This window comes from Carcharhinus amblyrhynchos, chromosome 3 (genome assembly GCF_965287045.1).
Source record: "Carcharhinus amblyrhynchos chromosome 3, sCarAmb.v2.hapA, whole genome shotgun sequence".
NCBI lineage: Eukaryota > Metazoa > Chordata > Chondrichthyes > Carcharhiniformes > Carcharhinidae > Carcharhinus > Carcharhinus amblyrhynchos.
Genome location: NC_137326.1, coordinates 61,881,534 through 61,907,901, shown reverse-complemented (window position 1 = coordinate 61,907,901; position 26,368 = coordinate 61,881,534). Strand labels below are relative to the sequence as shown.

General features: G+C 40.6%; 1 protein-coding gene across 1 annotated transcript in view; it reads left to right on the top strand.

Annotated features, from left to right (window-relative positions):
• rnf123 (ring finger protein 123) overlaps nucleotides 1–26,368 on the top strand; it is a 394,669-nt gene that overhangs the window by 65,904 nt on the left and 302,397 nt on the right. Inside the window, exons 10-19 of the mRNA XM_080184629.1 lie at nucleotides 268–396; nucleotides 5,906–6,017; nucleotides 9,238–9,342; nucleotides 10,117–10,242; nucleotides 10,842–10,934; nucleotides 14,850–14,918; nucleotides 16,318–16,440; nucleotides 16,569–16,659; nucleotides 24,419–24,480; nucleotides 25,412–25,483. Coding sequence (XP_080040755.1) covers nucleotides 268–396; nucleotides 5,906–6,017; nucleotides 9,238–9,342; nucleotides 10,117–10,242; nucleotides 10,842–10,934; nucleotides 14,850–14,918; nucleotides 16,318–16,440; nucleotides 16,569–16,659; nucleotides 24,419–24,480; nucleotides 25,412–25,483 — 982 coding nt within the window. The remainder of the gene's footprint in view (nucleotides 1–267; nucleotides 397–5,905; nucleotides 6,018–9,237; nucleotides 9,343–10,116; nucleotides 10,243–10,841; nucleotides 10,935–14,849; nucleotides 14,919–16,317; nucleotides 16,441–16,568; nucleotides 16,660–24,418; nucleotides 24,481–25,411; nucleotides 25,484–26,368) is intronic.

Genomic DNA, 26,368 nt, shown 5'->3' with positions numbered 1-26,368 from the left:
CCTTGATATTTTGCCAGATTTGAAACTATGTATCTAGGTCCCTCTAGTGTGAAAATGTGGGAGAAGGTTGACCTCTTAAGTTGCTGTTTGCATTGGATTAGAAGTTTTGTATGTGTAATTTTTCTGAAATATGATGCATCTTTAACCAATCCCTCATTGCTACTTCATGAGTGATAGTTGAAATAATCAGATGGAAACAATTATGGATGAGCAGTGGTATGAAACTGAGAATAAACATCGCTGCCATGCTGTGTCTTCCTGTTCCAGAAATGGGATCTCCTTGGGAATTGCATTTGAAGACATCAGATTGGGTCCTGGAATAGCCTACTTCCCAGCAATCAGTCTGTCCTTCAAAGAATCAGTGGCATTCAACTTTGGGAATCGGCCAATTCGATATCCTTTTCAGTACGTGTATTGTGTTGGGTGAGTGTGGAGTAATTGTTATCCAATTCTGGCACAGAACTGCTGGTTAAATACTCCACCCCCACTTCTTTGTGTTAGTTTTGTTCTTTTGAAGATGCCACGCATCAGTTTGCAATGATTTTGTCACAATGTTCATGATGTGATATAACATGGACAGCACGGTGGCATAGTGGTTAGCACTGCTGCCTCACAGAGCCAGGGACCTGGGTTCAATTCCCAGCTTGGATCACTGTCTGTGTGGAGTTTTCAAGTTCTTTCTGTCTCTGTGTGGGTTTCCTCTGGGTGCTCCGGTTTTCTCCCACAGTCCAAAGATGTGCAGATTGGCCATGCTAAATTGCCCCTTAGCGCCAGGGGGACTAGCTAGGATAAATGCATGTGGTTATGGGGAAAAAGCCTGGGTGAGAATTGTGTTCGGTGCAGACTCGATGGGCTAAATGGCTTCCTTCTGCACTGTAATGTTCTATGATTCTTAGGCCATGAGGACTAAGGAAGCTGAATGGGAGTGAGTTTCTTTTTAATCATAGAATTATGGAATCTCTTAGTGCAGAAGGAGGCCATTTGGCCCATCAAGTCTGTACTGACCACAATCCCACTCAGGCCCTATTCCCATAACCCCACACATTTACCCTGCCAATCCCCCTGACACTAGGGTCAATTTAGCATGGCCAACCAGTACATCTTTGGATTGTGGGAGGAAACCAGAGCACCTGGAGGAAACTCATGGAGGGAATGTGCAAACTCGACACAGAAGTGATCAAGGCTGGAATTGAACCTGGGTCCCTGGCGCTGTGAGACAGCAGTGCTAACCACTGTGCCACCTTGTGTCTTGTGTCTGGAAACCTATTCTTAAGCAAATGAGGAATCTGTCCAAGTTGAGTTTCTCTTTGTCTGGTACAGAATGTGCACACATTCATGTCGATCACAGCTCAGAGGCAGGAGCTTGTGGTTTCAAGTCCCACTACAGGACTTCAGCAAAGAAATTTGGGCTGGTGTTGTTGTGCAATACTGAAGGAAAGCTGGATTGGAAGAGGTGCTGTCTTTTAAATAAAATGTTGATGGTAGGGGATTCAGCAATAGCAGTGCTGTTGAATGGCAAGGGAAGATGTTTGGATTCTGTTTTGTTGGAAATGGTCATTGACTGTGACAATTCAGTGGCAAGTAACATTTGCCCTACGTAGATAAAGGTAAAATACTGTGGATGCTGCAATCTGAAACAAAAACAGAAAATGCTGGAAAATTCCAGTAGGTCTGACAGTATCTGTGGAGAGAGAATACAGCCAGTTTTGAGTCAGGATGGCTGTCTGTTCTCTTTCCACAGATGCTGTCAGACTTGCTCAGATTTTCCAGCATTTCCTGTTTTTGTTTGCCCCACACACTTGCTGAATTTTGTCTACATCTTGCTGCAGATGACTGACTGTTTCATTAACTGAGAAATTAAAAATAGTGCTGAACATTGTGCAATCATTAGCAAATATCCCCACCCCTGATGTTATGATAGAAGGGAGGTTCATTGATGAAGCAGGTGAAGATGATTGATTCTAGGACACCATCTAAAGGAATCCTTGCAGTGATGCCCTGTAGCTGATGTGATTGTCCAGTAATGATCACTGTCCTCTTCCTTTGGGCAGGTATGAACTCAAAACAGCAGAGAATTGCCACTCCCTTAATTTTCATTGACTATATTTTTCCACCAGTCTCCTTGCTGCCTCACTCAGTTAAATGCTACTTTGGTGTCAAGGGCAGTCACCCTCACTTTGTATGGAATTCAGCTCTTTTGTCCATGGATTAAGGCTGTAATGAGATCTGGAGCTGAGTGGTCGTGATAGAACCCAATCTGAGCATCGGCGAGCAGGTTATTGATAAATATGTGTTGCATGATAGCAATGTCGACATCACATTCTGTCACTTTGCTGATGATTTGAGAGAAACTGAAATGGCGATTATATGGTTGAAGTGAATATGTCTTTTTTGGACAGGACATACCTGAGCAAGTTTCCACACTGTTGGAGAAATGCCAGTGTTGTAGCTGTACTGGAACAGCTTGGTTAGGGATGCAACTAATTCTGGAGCATAATTCTTCACTACTGTGACTAATTTGTTAGGGCCCATAGTCTTTGCTATATCTAGTGCTTTCAGCCATTTCTTGATGAGTGAAGTAAATGGTTTTGATTTGATTTTGATGTGTAGGTTACTTATCTCTGCCCAGGCATGCTATGGGTCCACGCATTTAACAGCCACATTCAAAAGACACCGTCAGACCACCACCACCACTGCCTTATTCTCAAACACATAGCAGTTATACACAGAGCCATTGAGCTTCAGCCCTACAGATCCAAATCTCACTGCTGTGCAATGTTGTGCAACACTTGACCACATCTCACCAATCTGCCTATTGCTGATACATCTGTCCTTGATAATGCTGGTAGGAATGACCACCATGTAGCCCTTGTGGAAAAACTCAGTAGCATGTGGCCTTATGTTTTTCTCCCTTTCAGAATCCATCGAATTTCATTGCTTGCAGTGTCCCATTAAATACTGGAGTTCAACCAGTGCTAGCTTTGCCAGCGAGGCCCACTTCCTATGATATCATTTTTAAAATGTTACTGTGAAGCTGGGAAGAGTGTCCTTGCAGACACCATCACCGTGAAGCAATTTCCCAATGGGAGCAGCTGATTGGTGAGTAAATTCTGGTGGGGATTTCCAATCTATGTTAAATTATAAGTCTTTGTTTAAGAAAGCATAGGGAATAATTTTATTTATTTCTTTTAAAAAAAAAGTCTTCCACAGTTTTTAAACTTAAAAGAGTTTAGTCATGGCAGGAGAACTCAAAGTGTGGTTTGCTCCTCTTGCTTCATGTGACAGGCTGGGCATATTTCCAGTACCAGGGGCCAGCATGTGTCCAGTTGCAGCTCCAGGAAGCTTGAGTTTTGGAACTAAAATGGCGGCTGGGGATGCTGTGGGGTATCCACGGGTTGAAAGCATTATGGATAGCACGTTTAGAGATGTGGTCGCATCACACCTGAAAAGACATGAAGGAAGGCAGGCAATGGGTGACCAGCAAGTAGGTCAGGAGTCACCTGGAATCTCACTCGCAAATTGGTACTCTCTCTTTGGAGGCTGATGAGGGTGCCGGTTTCTCCAGGGAGTGAACTCAGAGCCCAGCTTCTTGCACCACAAGCAACCCGTCTGAACAGGAGGAGAGGAAGGCAATAGCAGTTGGGGATTCTATTGTCAGGGGTACAGATAGGCGCTACTTGGCTATCAACTTAATTCCAGGATGGTGTGTCGCCTGCCTGGTGCTAGATTGCGGGATGTCACTGGCTGCAGGGCATCCTGAAGGGGGAGGGTGATAGGTAGAGGTCATGGTATATGACATAGTTAGAAAGAGGGATGAGGTTTTGCATCAAGAATTCAGGGAGATTAGGCAGTAGTCTAAAAAGCAGGACCTCTCCGGTTGACATTTCTGGATTACTTGCAATACCGCGCGCTAGTGAGCTCGGAAATAGGAGAATAGTGCAGATGAATGCTCAGCTTAATAGTTGTTGCAGGAGGGAGGATTTTAAATTCCTGGATCATTGGGACCATTTCTGGGAGAGGTGGGACCTGTACAAGTGGGACAGAGTCTAAGAACATAAGAACATATATCTGAACCAAAGTGGAACTAACATTCTTGCAGGACATTTTGCTAGTGGTGTTGGGAACAGTTTAAGCTAATTCGGCAGGGGGAGGGAACACAGACTGTTAGCAGAATAGGGACACTGCATCATACAGTAAAACAATCAAGTCTGAGAGATTACAGCTGTATTCGGTTTCAATGGATCAAGGCAAGTTGTTTTATGAAGTTAGCCTAGACTGTAGGTTTTGCAGTTTGAATTTGGCATGGGTGAGCATAAAGTGTTTTGCCCCTGATATGACTCGACCGACTAGAAAGCTTTTATCAAACAAAATTTATTTAAGAACATAGTTAAACTATAATCAGAAAAAAAATCAGCATAACTTTTACTAATTGCAAAAAAGCAACCATAATATTGTACACACCTTAACAGCTAAGTATACTGTTCCAAATCAAACATCCCATACCACGCTTGGCACAAAAAACAGATATGTTCACGTGATGCTGCATTTCAGAGCTTTGCAACACCTATTGTACATTGGTCCTTTGAAATGTTGGATTATAACTGAGACTTCCCAGTCTTGGAACTTTCAGCAAGCCTCTAGGGAGAGAGACAGAAACACATTGCTTTCTTCAGTAGCTTCTTACAACCACTCCTTGACAGCAGAATTGTCGCTCCAGAGAAAGAGACAGAAATACTGCTTTCAGTTTGCAGTCCAAGCAGCTTCTGACCAAAATGAAACTAAACCCTGAACTTTACTATGAAAAAACTGTCCATTCAGGCATCACCTGAAATTCAACAGAGTTATAAAACTCCTAGGACAATGCATTAGGCCAGATTTTAAATAAACATAATTTCAATGATCTTGCTTCAGCAATAATAAAAGATACTGATACAGACAGCATAGTGCCAAAACAAAAAGGCCAGGCCTGCTTGAAAAAACTGCAGAGAAATACGATTAAAATACATTTCTTAAAAGCATAATATCATCACAAGAGAATAAGGATGAAAGTATGGAATTCAGAGGGAGAGACTGAGGTTCTTGATCAAATTGACATAGGGAAGGACAAAGTTTGGAGGTGTTGGTGGAATGAAAAGTGGACAAATCTCCAGATCTGGATGAATTGCATCCCAGGCTGCTGTAGGAGGCAAGGGAGGAGATTGTAGGCGCTTTAACCCAAACTTTCAATTCCTCTCTGGCCACAAGGAAGGCGGCAGAGGAATGGAAAACAGCTAACGTTGTTCCGCTATTTAAGAAGGGTTACAGAGATAAGCCAGGAACTAGAAACCAGTGAGTCTTGTGTCAGTGGTCAGGAAACTATTGGAGACAATTCTGAAGGAGAGCATCTGTCTTCACTTCGAAAGGCAAGGTTTGATCAGGTATAGTCAGCATGGCTTTAACAATGGCAGATCATGTCTAACAAATTTGATTGAATTTCTTGAGGCGGTGACCAAGTGTGTAGATGAGGATAATGCAGTTGGAATTTATATGGATTTCGGCAAAGCCTTTGATAAAGTCCCACGTGGGAGACTTGTGCAGCTGCCTCCTTTACATGGATATGGGGTAAGTTGATAAAGTGGATTCAAAATTGGCTCAGTTGTAGGAGACAGAAGGTGATGAAAAAAGGCTGCTTTGGCGACTGGAAGTCAGTGACGTACCACATTGATCTGTGCTGGGTCCCCTATTATTCGTCATTTATATAAACAACATAGATGACTATGTGGAGGGTATCACAGGACAACAGTTCAGTCATCACTCGTGCCAGTTAACTGCCAGTTTACTGCTCCCTGCTAATATCCTGTTGCTTATTTTTTTTGAATAAATGATTGAACTAGGAAGGAGTTTTCTTTTAACTTGTCCACACATACCCGGTGGAAGGCTATCGCCCCATGCAGGATCCACCAGAGGCAGATCTTGTGAAAGCACACAAACTCCTAGGATATCTGAAGAATGTGATTACTACCGGTATGGATACCCAGGTATTGAGTTAAGTTTGTCCCTGATGTTTTGCTTTGTTACTGCCGTGTGTCTTGTTTATTCATGCCTTGTTTATTCATGTCTTGGGGTTTTTGAAAGGCGGAGGGGAGTGAGGAGTTGTGAATGGGCATTATTCTGAAATTTGCGGACTGGTGCTCTGAAACAGATTTTTGACAACTTGCAGCAGCAAGTTGAGTATTTGGTTGACTACCTGCCCGAAGCCTTTGGTGATGCTGTTATTAAGCAAAGCAAAAGGGCTTTTGTTCATTTCCCAATAAGTGCTGAGTTATTGGATCCATGATAGGCCTGGAGAGTAGTTTCAATTGGCCATGATGATGGGAAAATGTGAATGACAGTTGATTGAAGCAGGTGTGACTGGGATTATATCTTATCGAGCAATAAATAACCTGATGCTTCTGTGCTCATGTGAAGAATGGTCACTGGGGTCACATCTTGGAATTGCTTCCAGGACTTTAGGAAAGGGGGAGAAACAGAGCACCATACTCCCATATACCCCTGGAAGAAATGATCCCTATTTCAAGTTACAAATGCTCACTCCCGCTCAATATTCTTCCTTGTCTAACTCATCTGTAGCTTTGAGGGTTTCATTTCCAACAGGTCCTCGACAGCCACTGGCCATCACCATTTGCTTAGCAACAACAGCCTGCTCTGCATTCTCAGTTATATACCTCTTCACAATGTCCACAAACCACCTCTGTTCCAGTATCATCCTGAACAGTAAGAGCAACACAGCCTTTTCTTCACCAGTCACCTCCTTTCAGACCCATGTCCCCACATCCCTCTTTCTCAATTTGACCCTAAATGTGAGAAGTTCAGACACGCCTCTATTGCCGAAATTGGCAGTTTCTCGGCTACTGCAAAACATTTGGACCTTGATCACCCTCTCTGATTTTATCAAAAATATTTTCTTCAATGAATCTTTCTGACCCAGCTTTATGCTCCTCAACTTTTAATTATATGTATTCATGCTGCCTGACATTGTCAACATCTCACCCCCAACGTTTCGTATCATTCCCATCTGATTCATAAATTACATCTTTGCTCATTTAACCAAAAAAAAATTCTTAGTCTATCTCCTTTCACTAATTACTGTTCTATCTCCAGCCTTCCCTTTCGCTCCATTTTTTATCATTGCCATCTAACTCTGTACCCTTTTGGAGCTCCCTTCAATTTGGTTTCTGAGCATTCCACTATGTTGAGGTTGTCCAGGTCAATCAGCATTGATATCCAGAGTGACTGCAACAGTGCCTATTGTTATTCAATAATTACTTTTCTTCAGTATTTACCATGGAAACAGGACAGCTGGACATGCCACTGAATGATGAGATTAGAAATGGAACAACTTGTTTTTAAAGTAAAAGTGGTGGAATATGAAATAAGATAGTGGAACTTGGAGGATGAAACCCTGGCCTTTAATGAATTACATTTTTATGAATTTACATATTTTAAAAGAATCTAGGGAAAAGATAGCAGAGGCATTGCTACACATGGAGTTTATTAGAGAAAGATGTAGTGATAAAAGGCTAGGGGATAGCAAACGTTATTTTTTTAGAAGGGAGCGAGAACATAAGTAGATAATGTCTTAGAGAAATTAATAGAATTCTCTAAAGTAGGGAATAGAAGAAAATCTAGAACCCAGAATATAATAATGAATAGACAACATGAATTTCAAAAGGGAATCTTTTGCTTGAACAATTTTGTTGGAATTTTTTTGAATAGGTGAGAGAGATGAAATAGACAAGTAACTTAGTGAATGCCATTTATCTAGATTTACAAAAGGCCTTTGATAAGGATACCACAATGATGGCCTTAGGTTTTGCTTTTTCCCACAAATAGAAACTCGGTGTTAATTACTCAATTAAAATCTTTCTCAAAGGCCTTGATTAGGTCACCTTTCAGTCTTCTCTTCCTTCTAGGTAGGTAAAATCTCAAAACTCCCCACAGCCCCTGCCATTTCTGATATCGCCCCTGTATGCTTGATTTTTTCGGCAATTAGTAGATTAATAAATAAAGTGAAAGAATGTGGGATCAGGAGGCAAGTGGAGGATAGTTAGTAAGTTTCAAGACAGAAAGCAGAGGCTTAGAAGTAAAGGATTGTTATTCATAGTGGAAGAAGTTGGAAAATGATCAAAATGCTCTGACAACTATTGTTTACAGTTTATATTGGTGATTTAGACTTAGCAAAGCAACATTTCTAAATTTGTAAGTGACACTGATTGAGGGGAGAATAGACAGTACTGAGGAGAACAACCACAAGTTAAAAGGAAATATGAACAAACTTGCAAAATAGGCAAATAATTGGCTAATGATTTTCAACATAGATAAAAATGAGATTGCACATTATCTAGAAAGTAAGAATTTAAATGTGGTAGAGGAGCATAGTGGTATATAAATAACCGCATCACCAGAAGTAAAAAGACTAGTTAAAAAGGTGCATCAAACACTCGGGTTTGCTTGCAGAGGGATAGAAATGAAAAGTAAACTTTTCCCACTAAACTTATGTCGAACCTTGATTGGACTACATGTTGAATACTGCATACAATTCCCATTGCTACATTATGAAAAAAGCATAGAGGCATTGGAGAAGGTTCGGAAGGATTCAAACTGACGGATACCAGAAATGGAGGGGGCTGGGTGGAATTCTTTGTTAAACCTTTCTGGAAGAGGCTGAACGGATTGGCTCCACTTTCTTAAAAGGAGAAGGCAGAAAGGGAGCCTTCCAGCCCAGTTGTTGGGAATCTCCGACCTGTGATTGTCATAGTATGCTCTTGTTGCCTTTTGAGCTGTGTTGCCATCCCATGATGTTCTGGTGAGTTGTGAGGCATCTTTGTGTCTGTAAATTTGTGACATTGCTATAACAGTACTACTTTGCAATTAAAGATAGCAGAACAAGTAACGTTTCTATTATTTTGCATAGAAATGGCCCCATGTATTGATTAAAAACAGAACCATGTGCTGATACACTCGGGATTTGTAATTTTCAGTGTACAGTTAACCTGTCCATAACCCCTATAATTTTTTGCTGTCCATTGTAGCAAATATTACTCAGTTCTTAAACTTTAATGAACTGGGTTAATTCTAAAACTTCGCAGGCATTTGTATGTATGAAGGATGTTTCAGTAAGATGTCTTTAGGATTATTTATTTATATTCTACCTTAGGGGGTGAACGATATTTAGCTTGTCATGTTATCTTTTTAAAGGAAGGGATTCTGACGGAACAGGATTCTGCATTATGGCAAGCCCAGGGGGAGCCCACTGTGCTTATTACTTTAGCACATATCTTCAATCGCTTTGCACCCCTTATGGCAAGTACCTGATTACTCTCTCTAACAGCAGCAGAAACATCAAGGGAAGTATGGCATTTACGTGGTCCAACTGCTTAGTCAACCTGTGTACACAAGGAACTGAAGGCAGCAATAACATGAAACTCTAATGTGCCCAGTTGTATTTGTGCAGAAGCCACAATTCCAAAGCAGCTACATATACCTACGTGGTTAATCAAAGTGGCGTTTTACATTTTTTTGCCAGGTTGGACATTTCACTCTTTGGGTGGGCTGATAATTCATCCCATTCATGGATAGAGCCAAGAGTGTGAATTCAATTGCAAGAGCTGCTGGTGGGCACTTGTTAAATTTGTTGGCAGTGGCAGCACTTTGAATCAGAGGCTTCCAGTGAACCCCATCCCACCAAAGGAGGTGCCTGTCTACTCAGTTCCTTCAATGGTACTAGACTTCAGTCCTGTACATTAGAGTTGCTTCCGGCAGTCCCCTTATCATCATTGACTGCTCTGTACTTTCAAGGGAGTACAACAAACTGTGAAATGATTGGAATTTGAATAAAAACTTCTCTAAGATTGTTTTGACTTTGGTGTTGTCACCTTGTATGCCTGAAGTTTGTATCTGTTGGTTATCATTCCTGTCTCTCTCTCTCCCTTTAGTACATCAGTCACTGATAACCATATTGTTTCTGACAGTACTTTACAATGCCATCACTACTAACACCTTATGTTAAAGTCCTACTGGAAGAGGAAGTTTCTGATATATTGTCTCTCTAATTCATGTATTTTTTCTTATAAACAGTGTAAAGTTTACCTCGTAGAAGATGTGTTGATGACCTATTTCTTGGGTATATTAGAGGGAGGTGGGGCAGTGGATGAACACCCCCTAATTCAACACTTACTAGACCTCATGTGGCTCCTTATGGAGGTGAGTGCATATGGCTACAGATATGAACTTTATTGATGGCGTAGGAAGAAAGCAGGAAGAGTCAACAGCTTGTCCATTTTCTGGGATGGGGGGAACGGGGGATGACAACATTCAAGGTAGTGAGGTTTGTTGCTCCACTGGGATAGAACTTGGTCTGTACTTGTACCGAACCATGGGATTAGAGTACTGTTAAATTTGTATATGTGTCTGCTATGGGATTGGTATATAATTCTTGCCTGTAGCTGTACTCCTGCACTTGCTGGGTGAATTATGGTTTTCTATTTGATATCCTCTATGGGGTTTAGCATACAATTTAGTTTACACTTGCTAGGTGAATTATGGTTTTCTATTTGATATCCTCTATGGGGTTTAGCGTACAATTTTTAGTTTACACTTTTACCTATCCATTGGTTTAGCAAACTGCAGTAGCTGTACTTGTGCACTTCAATCAAGTTAATGTATTGTTTGGTTTGCACTTAGGTCTCCTCTGCCTGAGATAATTCACTTCTGTAAAATTTAGGTAGGGACATTTCATTTTACAGTGCACATTCCCGTTTGTCACTCAGGCTCAGTTTTGGTTGATTTCTCCTCTATTGCAGGATTATGAAGTCCAGGAGTGTTTGAAACAGCTGATGATGTCACTGCTTCGTGCGTACAGATTTTCCCCCATCATTCCTGATTTGGGGCTACAGGTGAGGCCTTGCCAATCTATACGGCACCAGCATCTAATTATTTGGAGCAGGGGGCTAGATCCAGAATGTTGTGATCAGTGAATAGGCTACACATTAAATTACAAAAAATTGTGAGATCCCTAAATGCACAATATGAGGGCTGCTATCCTTCCCTTCGCTAAGGCATGTTCAAACCAGACTCTCCCAAACATCATATTTCAGTTGTCGAGTTTTTAAACTAAAATTGCTTAATTTAACATTAAACCTTAACAAAAAACTGGTTTCTGGACAATTCTTGGCACAAACAGTGTATTTGCAGTAACTGTAAATTTTACCATTCTTAATGCCAAAAACAGCCAAGGTGCTACTCCTACTCCTACTCCAAGTTAATATAAAATAACCCTTGACATATTGTTGCCAGTATCTTGTGATTGCTCAGTTCAGTGTAAATAGCTCAGTGTCTCAGCTGAGCACAAGTAGGTAAGTAAAACACACAATTTTGGAAGATCTTGGCTACAGAAGTGTCCACCACAGAGGCCCGTCTCACAGAGCCAATGTACCTCTTTTCTGTGTGTACAATTGTCGGTCCTACTGATACCTCCCAAAAGACTTACTGTGTGCCAGTCATATGGAATACTTGTCCCAACTGCTTGGTAGGATCTGTAACATCTGAGAATTAATGCGTTGCCCAGCAAGGTGTTGAGGACAGCACTTCATAGATTGACATCAAGGACTCGCTAATCAGCACGTTAGAAAAGCAAACCCTCTTTTTTGTCAGGAGTATAGCAATACTGCTCACAAAGAGTGTAATAGGTAATTGTGTAGGCTTCAAAGGGAGCTAACTGCAACCAATTTTAACTCTTTGCGTACCATGTATATCAAAAAAAATCTAAAATCTATTTTACTTCTGTCACAGTTTCAGCTGTTGTATTATTTACCCAAGATATTGTGTACACTTAATATAAGCAAGTCGTAAACTGCTTAGAGTAACTCCATAGGAAATAGCAGAGGTTCTGGCAGCAATCTTTCAAACGTTTTGGATAGGGAATTTGTACCATACAATTGAGAGTTGCCTGTGTAACATTTCTGTTGAAGTATAAACTACGTAACTGTGGACGAATCAGCCTAACAGCCTTCATGAGTATTCTTCTGGAGGCCTTAAATATAGAATATATTTCATTTAGAAAAACATGAAAGGATTGAGGATAGCTAGTGTAAAAACAACAAGTTTTTCCCAATAAATTTAATGGAGTTCCTTGAGAAAGTGGATCTTGTTAAACAACCGACAATAAGCATTGTGTATATGTTTGATGTGATGCTGTAAAGCAGCCTTGTCAATGAAATTAAGTGAAATTAAGACACTAAAGGAAATGTGACAGCATAGATATTAAAGTAGCTAAAGACAGGTACAAATTGGTAGTTAATGGCATTTTGAGTCAGAGGGATATTAAAAATCTGTATTCCCTAATGTTTGGACCATTGCTATTAAAATATGTAATTAATACCAAATATCGAAATATACAATAATCACAAAAAATATGGGGTGTGGTTAATAGGGAAGGAACAGTAAACAACTTACTATAGGTCTGTATGTACGAAGCGGTGACAGTAAAGAGGTATGTTGGCTCTGTGAGACGGGCCTCTGTGGTGGACGCTTCTATAGCCAAGATCTTTAAAAATTGTGGGTTTTACTTACCTATTTGTGCTCAGCTGAGACACTGAACTAAGCAGAGGTTCTGAGCAATCACTAGGCACTGGCAACAATATGTCAAGGGTTATTTTACATTAATTTGGAGTAGGAGTAGCACCTTTGTTGTTGTGGGCATTAAGAATGGCACAATTTACAAAACTGTTTAACAGATTAGATGGATATTCATTGTATGAAATTTGGTGTGGAGAGGATTCATTTCTGGAGGAGGAATATATACACATAAATGATAAATTCATTCAGGATTAGAAGAGAAGACATAATTAGATTTTTCTTTACAGAAAGGATAAAAAGTGAGAATACAAATTTTCACCAGAGTTTTAAAAACAAGCTACAGGATCCTTGGTTTATAAATAAGGGCCTAGAGTATAAAATCAGAAAATTTAAATGCTAACCCTTTGCAAATCATTGGCTTGGCTGCAACTAAAATATTGTATTTAGTTTTGGGTTTTAGGGAGGATGTTGAAACCATGGCATGAGAACAGGGAGATTTACCAAGTTGATATATGGCATTAAGGCCAAAAGACTATAACGTAAGAAATACAAGCAGGCCATTTGGCTCTTCAAGCCTGCTCCACTATTTAAGATCATGGCTGACTGATTATAGCCATAACTCCACTTCCTTGTATGTCTCCTTTCTTCCTCCTCCTTCCTCCCCCGCCCCAATAATTCTCCCTCCATTTTAAAAAAAATTCAGGGTTTCTATTCCTGCCAAATTGAACGATCTCTCATTTTCTCACATTATACTCCATCTGCCAATTTTTCTCCATTCACTTAAATTAGCTATATCCCATTAAGTCTTTTCGTATCTTCCTCACAATTTGCTTCCTGTCTATCTTTGTATCATAGGCATACTTGGCTATATTGCAGCTGGCCCCTTCATTTAAGTTATTGATATAGATCAGAATTAGATTAGGCCCCAGCGTTGAACCCTGTGGCATTCTTCTAGTTACATTTTGTCAACCTGAACATTATTTATCATTTATCTGTATATTCGCGAGCCAGTTCTCTAACCATGCTACATTACCCCCAACATAATAGGCCCTTATGCACTACATTCTTGAATGCCTTTTGGAAATCCAAATGCATTCCATCTCCTCATTCCCCTTCATACATCCTGCTTCTTACGTCCCCAGATAACTCATAAATTTGTCAGACACAATTTCACCTTCACAAAACCATGTTGACTTTACCTGATTGTATTATAATACGTTACTTTAAATGCCCTGCTACTACATCCTTAATACTGATTGACATGTTAGGCTAACTGGTCCATAGTTTCCTGTTTTTTGTCCCCTTCCTTGAACAGAGGTGTTACATTTGTGTTTCTTCAACGCCCTGGGATCTTTCCAGAATTTAAGAAATTTTGGAAGATTCCAATCAATGTATCCACTATTGTTGCAGCCATTTCTTTTAAAAGCCAAGGATGCAGGCATTAGGTCCAGGGGACTTGTTTGCTCTAGTTGTGTTGTTTTAAGGCCTTCCTTTTCCCCTCTGCTTTTCTACTATTCTTGTGTTGTTTTCTGCATCTTCTACTGTGAAGGCAAATGATTTGTTCCATGTCGCTGGCTTTTCTCATTTCCCCACTATAAATTCCCCTGTCTTGCCCTCTAACAGCCAATATTTACTTTAGCTGCTCTTATCCTTTTTATAAACTTATAGAAGATTTTACTTTCTTTCATATTTATTGCTAGTTTGCTCTTGTATTCTAATTTCTCATTTTAGTCATCTTTTGCTATAATATTTCCTAATCTCTGGTCTAACACTAATCTTCACAGCATTGTTCACCCTTTTCACTCAATTTGATACCATCCTTAACTTCCTTGGCTTCAGCTATGAGGAAAAACTGGGGCTCCTTTTCAATAGATCAGGTATGATTAAAAGAAGATCTAATTGAGCTATTCAAAATTATGAAGGATTTTGTATGATGCAAAGGAAAAAATCTTTGACTGGGTCAATGAATCAGCAATGAAAGGCTGATGTTAGAACTATTGATAACGTATGGCCATTAGGTGGTGCATATGTTATCTGAAATTGTGCAAATTTGAGGCTTCTTGACTTTTGAAAGAGAAATGCATTAATATAAACAAAAAAAGATAATGGATAAAAGTCAGAGAAATGGAACTAATTGGATAATTCGGAGACTGGCACCAAGAAGTTGGGTCACAATTTCATTTTATGAATCAAATTTCAGTGTGCTAACAGTTGATTTTTGTGTCTCTTTGCAGATCCACTATTTGCGCCTTAGCATAGCCATTCTGAAGCATGAAAAAACCAGGAAATATCTGCTCAATAATGTATTATATCCTTTTAAATTCACCTGCACTCGTCAGTTTTATTCTGCTCAGCTGTTTGCACAGAAAAAGTATGAAATATAAACCGCTTATTTCAGATGTTTGATCCACTGTTTTCTTATTGAGCAGGCAGATCAATATCCAATCCAAAGGTTTTGCTTGTGCCATTGTGTTAAATAGCTGCTGGAACATGATAACAGTATTCTATTATTGTCTCAAAATTTCCATCTGTGTTTTTGGGAAGTGCTCGGCCCTTCCCCAATGAGGTGATCATGATGGTTTTTAGATCTGAGTCAATTAAATCTAGGTAGGTTGTGTGGATTGCTGTACCATCCTGTGACCCCGTAACAGTAATTGAGAAAGTTGGGCATGCCATGGAAGGTAAGTGAAAAGTTAGTTGTTACCATTCCATAAAATCTTCAACATTAATGCCAATGAACCACCGCAAACTGCTGATCACTAAATACACGGAAATTTTGAAGAAGAAGCCACAATCTAAAGGATATTAGAAATATTGCTTCTATCAATGAGTGAACATTGAATGAAAGCCAGTGATAGAATGGAGGATTATTGTTAGTGACGTTATGTATCAGTTTCGGCTACTTATTCAGGATTTTATCCCAAAAGAATGGAGCATAGTGGGATTGTATCTTTAAAAATCTCAGTACAGCATGCTACTGACAAAAACACAATATAGCTTGTTAATGGTTTCATTAATTTTGCCAATGTACAGAAAGGGAAAGCCAGCTTCAGTGACTAGGAAGAAATATTGTGGCATGTTTTTTGAATAGTTGTAATTGATCACCTGTCTGATCCATATATCCATGTGACATTGGGGGTTAGCTTTTTCAAATGTAACCTCTAATGGGATTGGTTATAATACACTTGTTTGACAAATCTTTGAGTTAAATAAAAAATTGTATTTGTTTGTATCTGATTTATTTTTGAAAAGAATGCTTAGCTTCTGTTGTCCTCCCTTAAAATCTACTCTGTACTTTAATGTTTATTAACACTTAGCACTGATTAACACTTAGCAACACTCGCTGACACCCAATGACTCTTAATGTAACAGGTAAACTGCCAAATGGAAAATGCTTGTCTAATAAATTTCACTTGAGCTTGAAGTTGTGTTGACCTCTGTGAAAGAACCTCCTCCTCTAATGATTGGTATTTCTGACATTTTCATTCTCATGTACCAAAGGCCACAGAGGTCAAGGCTGTCATCTAGCCTGAACTGTTCTCTTTTTCTGACTGAGGTTTGAAAGGAGCAGATGAAATGGGTTAGCGCAGAGGAGAAGAGGTGTAGAGTTTGGAGATTGGAAGGGGTTGAAGGGAGGACAACTTGGTGTGATAACTTCTAGTTTATCTTAAGAACTGGCATTCCATTGGCCCTTAACTCAAGGTTACATTTGATGTGCTAAGATCAGTGGTGTTTTTTTTCATTAAGACTCCTCTTCGAGTGGAGGAAGCAGGGTTAGAGGAACTTATTCCAACCACTTGGTGGCCAACCAGGTTTGATAAGGAGGTGAGATCCTTTGTTTTGTGTTTTGCACTTTGGCAGTGAACAAACTCTCTTTGAATAGGTTCAGTTTGGGTGAAAAGTTTCCAAATGGTTTCCTAATTTTAAAAGACGGTATCCTCACTTTCTTCCAGGGCAAAGAGGTGAAGGAGGAAAGTGCTGAGGAGAGGCTGAGACGTCGGGCCTATGAGCGTGGCTGTCAGCGATTAAAGAAACGTATTGAGGGTAAGCATGTGAAGAATGTGAAAGATGGAGTAATTTCCACAGTGCACTTAGAACTTCTTAGACAGTCCTTCAGGACTGAGGGTGATTTGTTTCTGCCCCAATTTGATGGGTTCTGAGATCATTGATAAGACCAATCAGTGTGCAGTATGAGATTAGGTGGAGGGTTAGTCAGGAGTTATTTGGAAGTTTGTGCGCTCGCTCTGCCTTGACTTTACCTGTGTGCATTTTGGAAAAAATTCTTGGATGAATCTTCTCTATTTTGGTTGGTCATAAGCCAGGGACTCTTGAGGATGTTTGACATTTTCACAGATGCTTTGAGGACATCTGTAAAGGGTTTTCCACTGCTTCTATCACTGACAATGCAACCAATGCCAGGTTATTTCCAACTGCCTAGAGAATTTTTTTTTCCTACTTTTTTTTTAATCATTTCTTAATCTATCAAAGGTGCTGAGGACAGTTCCATGAATGTCAGTACCTCTGAGTGTATTCTTCACGTGGGGACCTTGACAGTGAATGCCCAAAGCACATTGAAGTGTTGGGGAAGCCATTAAGATGGATGAGCTAGATATCCTCCCTCACCTGTACTTAACTTCGTAGACAGCAGTTGCTCATTACTTTTCACTTTTAATTTCTAATCTCTATGGTGGGTAATGGCCACAGGGTTTCACTGATGGTCTTGAGGTCAAAAGGCTCTGCTGATATTCTGGAGGTTAAAGGTTACAAGATTTTATTGATGGCCCATGATATATTCTGTCAGGGTTGTAATAGAGAGGCTACACAACTGAACTCAAGTCTTTTTTTTTGGATTCCTGGTTCCTGTCCAGTGTTGGAAAGTGCACACAAAGGTAGAATCAAATTCATCTGTGAATGAGCCAATAGCAGTTGACTGACTGCAAGACATAATTGAGCAGCAGTTGTTTATAAAGATAAACCAGAGGGCATGGGTTAAGGATGAAAGGAGAAAAGTTTAAAGGGAATATTGGGGGGTGGGGGGGGGGGGGGCTTCTTCACACAGAGCGTGGTGGGTGTGTGGAATGAGCTGCCGGATAATGTGATAAATGTGGGGTCACTTTTAACATTTAAGAAAAACTTGGATGGGCTCATGGATGAGAGGGGTGTGGAGGGATATGGTTCAAGTGCAGGTCAGTGGGACTAGACAAAAAATGGTTCGGCACAGACAAGAAGGGCCAAAAGGCCTGTTTCTGAGCTGTAATTTTCTATGGCTCTATAAGTTTTCTTCATTTGTTCATAGGATGTTGGTATTGGTGGCACACCCAGTTACTGCCCATCCCTGATTGCCCTTGAAAAAGTGGTGATGAGACCTCTTTTGAACCACTGTAGTATGTATTGTAGGTACACCCACAGTGCTATGAACATGTACTCCTAGATCTTTGTTCTGTAACTCTCCCCTGTACTGTGTAACTGAGTAAGTCCTGCCTTGGTTCAATTTACCAAAATACATCATCTTGATTTTGTCTAAATTAAACTCCATCTGCCATTCGTCAGCTCACTGGCCCAATTGATCAAGATCCTGTTGCAATTGGAGATAACTTTCTTCCACTATGCCACCAATCTTAGTATCATCTGCAAACTTACTAACCATACCTCCTATATTCTCATCCAGATCATTTAATATAAATGACAACAGTGGACCCACCACTGACCCCTGAGGCACGCTGCTGGTCACAGGCCTCTAGTTTGAAAAACAATTCTCCACAACTTTTGTATCCATTTAGATACTTCATCCTGGATCCCATGAGATTTAATCTTATACAACAACTACCTTGCGGTACCTTGTCGAAGGCCTTGCTAAAGTCCATGTGGACAACATCAACTGCACTGCCCTCATCTACCTTCTTGGTTACCCGTTCAAAAAACTCAGTCAAATTTGTGAGACGTGGTTTTCCACTCTCAAAGTCATGCTGACTGTCCCTAATCAGTACTTGCATCTCTAAATGCCTGTAGATCCTGTCTCTCAAAATGCCTTCCAACAATTTACCCATCACAGATATGAGGCTCACTGGCCTGTAGTTCCCAGGCTTTTCCCTGCAGCCCTTTTTAAACAAAGGCACAACATTTGCCACTCTCCAATCTTCAGGCATCTCATCCGTGAATATCGATGATTCAAATTTCTCGACTTGAACAGTGATTAGGAGAAAGCACTGACAGATTTACCTCCTTCTAGGCTGGGGCCAATATCCAGTGACAATGCAGACTCGGTAGGCTGAATGGCGACCTCCTGCACTGTAGGGATTCTATGATTAAGGAAACAGAATAAAATCTGCTCCCTCAACTGGTCTGTAATGTAGGGTAACTTTATAAAACAGCATTGGGTCATGTAGATTTCAGCTGTCTCCATGGTAAGGCTGAATTACTAACTGCACAAACCCTGATTTGTTGAGCACTATTAATGTATTTCACACAGATAATAATCATGTTAGGCAGTGAGTGCTTTAAGCCATAATGTGCAGTCAAATCATAATTACTTCTTAATTTGTTGGACTGCTGGGAAATTCTTCATCATGAATATTATACAGTCTTTGCCAATTGAAAACATAGAAAACCTTACTTCACCCGCACTGCTATTTGTTTCTGCAGCTACTCCCAGCTTTGGGACTACAAAGATTATTCAGCGCCAAACATCCTTTTCGATTGCTTGTTACAATTTAAGCACTTGGCGTCAGGTTTGGATAACGAGATTTGATTAAGTTGTGATGAATTGTTTTGTCCCAGTGGAAAACATTAGCAGTTTATCTGATACAGGACAGAGAATTTGTACTGATGATATTTATGCTGCCTGGTCAGCATTGCCATTTGTTGGACTTAAATATTTTCATTGCTACATTGTCTTCCTTTCTGCTCCCAATGGTGCTGACTGTTCTATGGACACTGATTATTGTTGAGTGAGTGTTCCACTGGTACCAATTATTGTTATTTACTCACTCATTGGATGTGGATGTTGCTGGTTGGTCCATATTTATTGCCCATTCCTAATTGACATTGAACTGAGTGCCTTTGCTAGACCATTTCAGAGGCATTTTGAGTATCAGCCATATTACTGTGGGTCTAGACCAGACCAACTAAGAGTGGAAGATTTTCCTTTCCTACAGGACATTGATGAACCAGATGAGTTCTTATGATAATCGACAGTGGTTTCATGGTCATCATTAGACTTTTGATTCCAGATTTTTATTGAATTCAAACTTTATCTGCCTTGGTGGGATTCAAATACAATGATTATTTCTGCCTCTGCCACACTTTTTTGGTTGTGAATTCCAGTCACCACAACCTTGTGGGTGAAATAAAATACTCCTCAATTCTCCTCTTACCAATTACTTTTAATACCTTTAGCCCTTGCTATTGAGCTCTGTGCTAATGGAAGTGGGCCCTTCCTATTCACTCTACCTAGAGTCCTCATAGTTTTATACACGTCAATTAAATCTTCCTTCAGCCTTCTCTGTTCCAAGGAATACAAGCCCAGCCTATCCAATCTTTGCTTCTGGTCAAAATTGTCCTTTCTAAGCAACATTCTTGTAAATCTCCTCCAATTCCAAGCATCTGACCATTTATTGTGTATTCTCTTGCTTTGTTTGCTCCTCCCAAATGCATTACCTCATACTTTTCAGGATTGAATTTGTTTTGTCATTTTCTGTTCACCTGACCAGTCATTGATATCTTCCTGCCATCTACAACTTTCTTTCTCACTGTTAACCACGTTCAATTTTCGTATCAGCTGCAAAATTCTTAACCTGTTGCCTACAATTAATTTGAAATCATTGCTATACACCACAAACACAAGGGATACAATGCTGAACCCTGCAAATCTCCACTGGAAACAGCCTTCCAAATGCTATACCTTCTGAGCTTAACCCTTTGCTTCCTGTCACTGAGCCACTTTTAGTTCCAACTTGTCACTTTTGCTTGGACCTGATCGGTTTTTAATTTACTGATGAGTCTGCCACATATGCCCTTGTCAAGAGCCTTACTGAAGCCTCTGTGAAGTACATCAAACACAAGTCCCTCATTGATCCTCCTTGTTATTTCCTTGAAAATTGACTCAAGGTGGTCAGGTATTACCTTCCCTTAAATTGACATAGATTTTGTGATTAATTTTTTTTATTCATTCGTGGGATATGGTTGTCGCTGGCTGGCTGGCCAGCATTTATTGCCCATCCCTAGTTGCCCTTTAGAAGGTGAAAGTGAGCTGCCTTGAATCGCTGCAGTTGTTCTGTGGGTTGACCCACAATGCCATTAGGGAGAGAATTCCAGGACTTTGACCCATCGACTGTGAAGGAACAGCAATATATTTCCAGGATAGGACAGCGAGTGGCTTGGAGGGGAGCTTGCAAGTGGTGATGTTCCCATATATCTACTGCCTTTGTCCTTTCAGATGGAAGTGGTTATGGGTTTGGAAGGTGCTAAGGACCTTTGGTGAATTGCAGCAATGCATTATTAGATAGTACACACTGTTGTTTCAGAATGTCATGGTGAAGGGAGTGGATGTTTGTGGATATGTAGCCAATCAAGCGAGCTGCTTTGTCTTGGATGGTTGCAAGCTTCTTGAGCGTTGTTGGAGTTGCACCTATCCAGGAAAGTGGGGAGTATTCCATCACACTCCTAACTTGTGCCTTGTAGATGGTGGACAGGCTTTGTGGAGTCAGGAGGTGAGTTCTCGCTGCAGTATTCCTAGCCTCTGACCTGCTCTTGTAGCCACTGTATTTATGTGGCGAGTCCAGTTGAGTTTCTGATGAATGGTAAGTCCAAGGATGTTGACAGCGGGGGATTCAGTGATGGTAACACCATTAAATGTCAAGGGGCGGTGGTTAGAGTGTCTGTTATTGGTGATGGTCATTGCCTGGCATTTGGGTGGCGTAAATGTTACTTGCCGCTAGTCAGCCCAAGGCTGGATATTATCCAGATCTTGTTGCATTTGAATGTGGACTGCTTCAGTATTTGAGGAGTCGTGAACATTGTGCAATCATTGGCAAACATCCTGACATCTGACGTTATGATGGAGGGAAGGTCATTGAAGAATCAGCTGAAGATGGTTGGGCCGAGGACACTACCCTGAGGGACCCCTACAAAGACGTCCTGGAGTTGAGATGACTGACCACAATCACAACCATCTTCCTTTGTATTAGGTATGACTTCAACCAGCAGAGTGTTTGCCTCGATGCCTATTCATTCCAGTTTTGCTAGGGCTCCTTGATGTCGCACTCAGTCGAATGCGGCTTTTATATCCAGGACTGTTACTCTCACCTCACCTCTGGAATCCAGCTCTTTTGTTCATGTTTGAACCAATGAGGTCAGGAGCTGAGTGACCCTGATGAAAGCCAAATTGGGTGCCACTGAGTAAGTTATTGCTGAGCAGGTGCTGCTTGATAGCATTGTCGATGACCCTTTCGATTACTTTAATGATGATCGAGAGTAGACTGGGCGGTAATTGGCTGAGTTGGATTTATCCTGCTTTTTGTGTACAGGATATACTTGTGCAATTTTCCACATTGTTGAGTAGATGCCAGTGTTGTAATTGTACTGAAAGAGATTAATTAGGGGAGCAGCAAGTTCTAGATGACAAGTCTTTAGTACTATTGCTGGAATGTTACTAGGGCTCACTACCTTTGCAGTATCCAGTGCCTCTAAACATTTCTTGATATCATGTGGAGTGTATCGAATTGGCTGAAGATTGACATCTGAGATGCTGGGGGCTACTACAGGAGGCAGATTTTAAATGACAATTTATACTGGCAGATTTTTTTTCCCCAACCATTCATGCACCACTGGGGTTAGGCTGACCGGCCTCTAATTGCTCATTCTATTCCTTCCTCCCTTTTTAAATAATGGAACAACATTAGCCATCCTCTGGTATCACGCCTGCAGCCACAGATTATTAGTTCATGATTTTCAGATTTTTTTTTCACCTTGCTTCCCTGATCAGCATGGAATATATTTCATCTGGGCCTGGAAGTTTATCTCCTTTCAATGATGCTAAACACATTAATTACTCTTTCACAACATTCATCCCAGTCAATGTTTCTCACATTCATCCTCTACTTTGTCCATCTCCTTTGTGGAACCAGGTGCAAAGCATTCATTAAAAAGTATGCTCTGGCGTTCCTCCTTAGATTACCCTTTTAGTTTCTCATGAGCATGATTTATTGCTTAGTTATTTTCAGACTCTCTGTGCTTATTATACATCGTCGGGTTTTTCTTTGCTTTCCAAAGTTTCTTTAACTTCACCCCTTCACTTGCTGCTCCACTTCTGGCTATCTGCGCAGTTGAATTTTTGACATCTGACAAAGCTTTCTGTTTTTTTTATTCTTCCCACTGTGTTCATTGACATCCAGGTGGGTCTAGATTTGGGAGTCCCATCCTTTTTCTTTGCGGGAACACATTTGCTAGGAACCATCTTCATGTTGTTTTGAAAGCTTCTCACTGCTCTGACACTGATTTGCCTTCAAGTAGTTATTTCCAGTTCACTTTAACCAAATTGCATCTCAGTTCAGTAAAATGGGCCTTCCCAGATTTAAAACTTTTATTCTTAGTAGATCTTTATCCTTTTCCAGAACAGGTTCTCAATCTAATTGAATTGGACCGTGGCCGTTAAAATGCTCTTCCACTGTATCAGCTGCTTCATCTGCTAAAACTAAGTTTAGAACTTCCTCTTCTCTTGTTAGGCTTGCTATATACTGGCTAAAAAAATTCCTCTTAACATGGTTTAAGATATGGAGATGCCGGCATTGGACTGGGGTAGGCATAGTAAGAAGTCACACAACACCAGGTTAAAGTCCAACAGGTTTATTTGGTAGCATCAGCTTTCGGAGCGCTGCCCGCTCATCTGATGAAGGGGCAGCATGCTGAAAGCTCGTGCTACCAAATAAACCTGTTGGACTTCTTACCATGGTTTAAGAACTCTACGCTTTCTATACCTTGTACACCAAATGAATCATCAATTAAATCTTCTATTGCTATTGCTTTACACCCAGGCCTCCCTCCACAGTTGGGTTACCCATGGTGCTGTGATCTTGGATCTGGCCACTTCCCTCTTTGGTACTGTTGTAGAGTGAGATGCACACCCCTGTGTTATCTGCCTTATCCTGCTTGATTGTCAGGTGGTCAGCTTTTCCCCCTCTGCTTGCATACTCTTAAGCTGTGGGGTGACCATCCCTAGAAATGTACTATCTCTAATTCCTAGCTTTGTGGATGCATTGCAGTGACTGCAGCTGTTGCTCAGGATCTGAAACTTGGAGTTGGAGCTCCTTCAGTTGACTACATTTTCTGCACAGAAGCTGAGAAGTTTTCAGGATGGCCTTCCTGGAATAAGATGCGCCCTCCATGTTACTGTGATACTTTGCCATATTTAGTGGATGACTAATCATAACAGACATAAATTAATGACTTAAAAGAAAACATTCTGGTTTGACCACATAAGGGCACTGAATCATAGAACTCATAGAAATGTTGGGGAGACCACTCCACTGGTCATGTCCCTGCTGCATCATTGTGATCTTGTTCATATTTAGGTTTCTACAATCCATCTGTTTCTCTGGCCTGACAGAAATGTTAACTCCAAATCAAATGTGGGAACTTTGAATCTGTATTACTTGATGGTAGATTGGACAGTACCAGCAGCATATGGAAGTTTGATGTGCGTAATTGTTAATGATGAGAAATGTTACAACTGGACATGTTCTGATGTGCATTGATGGGCACAGGCAATACAGAACGTCCATTGATATGTTTTGATTTTGTTTTGCAGTTGTGGAAGAGCTACAGGTTCAGATCCTGAAATTATTTCTCAGCAACAAAGATAAGGGTTCGGTGAGTAATGGCTGTTCTCAGGAAACATACGATCTGTAGGGACAGCCTCAAAACACACCCCTTAAAGGAACATAAATCGTGCATCAGGAACAGCAGCGGTTAATCGTTGCTAGCTGACTGTTGTCTAAAGGGTGTTGTGTGTGGAGATGCACATTATAGGAACACAGCAGTAATTTAGTTCATGACTTTGCTGACAGTTCAGGTTTGTGCTTCAGTTTTGGATGACCTCTCATTAATTCACTTAACCTTGCCTGCCAGTGCTGTTTTTATGCAGGCAAGCAACCCACTACCTGAAGACAAACCTGCAACTCGGTGCTTGCTGCTTGTATTTGCTGTCAAATTTACTGTCCAATGTCTGTATTCCCATGTGACTCAGCATCACTAATATGATTGAATTGGCTATTTGCATTTATTGTTGAACAGGAGTGGTGCATTCAGCTCCTTGAACCTGCTGTGTTAGATCGAGGCTGTTTATCTACATGTGTTTCATGTCTGTTGTTACACGCACCTATTGTAGTCAATCTTGAAAATTTCAGTTAATCCTTTTAATTCAAAGCTTTCCATATATTTATAAAACCATTAGCTTCACAATTTCACTCCTGAATGAGCCTGGATCTAAATTTTTAGCCTGTAGCATTTTTATTTGAGATTGCCCCAACAGAGGGAACGTATATGCCTCTCTCCTGCTGCCCACGCCCCTCGGCTTTCTGCAGTGGTGAGTGGATACAGTTAATATTGTTGATATACAAATGGGTAGCATTGGTGATGGAATCTGAAGCTGGGTCCACTGAAATTCGCCTACAGGGGAATTTGTAAAGCTCTCAAGAGCAGGAATTGGAACTTCTATTTGCAGACTGAGACTGTGGCCAATTGGTTTGTTGCTGTGAAGTTTAGTTCAACACAGTAAAATGTTTAAATCTTATCATTTCAGAGCGAGGCATCCAGATACATTTTCCTCAATAAGTTTAGAAAATTTTTACAGGAGAATGCCAGCAATCGAGGGGTGAGTATTTATGATGAGCCCTAATAGAACACTGTGATGTTATTAATATTGTGTAACGGAAAAAACAGTTTTCTTTTGTTTGTATTAATTTTGCTTCTGTGCTGAGTAACTCTTAAGTGACTGGATTGGCCATAGTAAATGCTTATGGGGATAGGTTGAGTGAGGTCCTGGGAAAGATGCTCTTTTGGACAGTCAATGCAAACTCGATGGGCTGAATGGCCTCCTTCAGCACTGCAGGGATTCTGTGATTCTATTGGGGCAAAGGAAAACTAAGGATCAGTGGTGTTCTGCTCAGGGTAAGTGGAGAGCTGATATGATGCTGATAATTAGATGCTGGGCTGCAGCCTCGGGAATTCAGTGGGACCCGGGGAAAGAGATTGAAGGAGGTTGGTGCTATCTGAGTTAGAGTGGCTGTTGAGGGGAAATAAAAGCCTTTTTTATGAAAGGGAGAAGCTGAAACCTCTTGGGAGGCAGATAGGGCTTTAAAGAATTTTTGTGACTCACTGACGCTAGGGTGAATTACTGAGCAAATTTGGGGGACTGGTCATGACTGTGTCTGCCCTTTAATGTAAGGTTTGTGCTGTATTTGTCCCACAGTTTGATTGTTAATTCATGTTTACATAATGTTAACTCTGGATATTAGAGTATAAGATACAATAGTGTTACTTGTTTGACGGCTTTTGTATAGTAAAAATTCTCTTGTTTGTTTAGAACTGTGGAATATTTTGGCTTTATTCTCTTAGTAAGTAACAGATTTCTAAGTTTGTCAACTTTAAAACAAAAGTTCTTGGTCCCTAATCAGATCATAACAAAATTTGGGATTTCCTTGACTGCCTCCTTTTGGGTCATTTTTATGCTGACCTTCAGGGACATCAGCCAAAAACA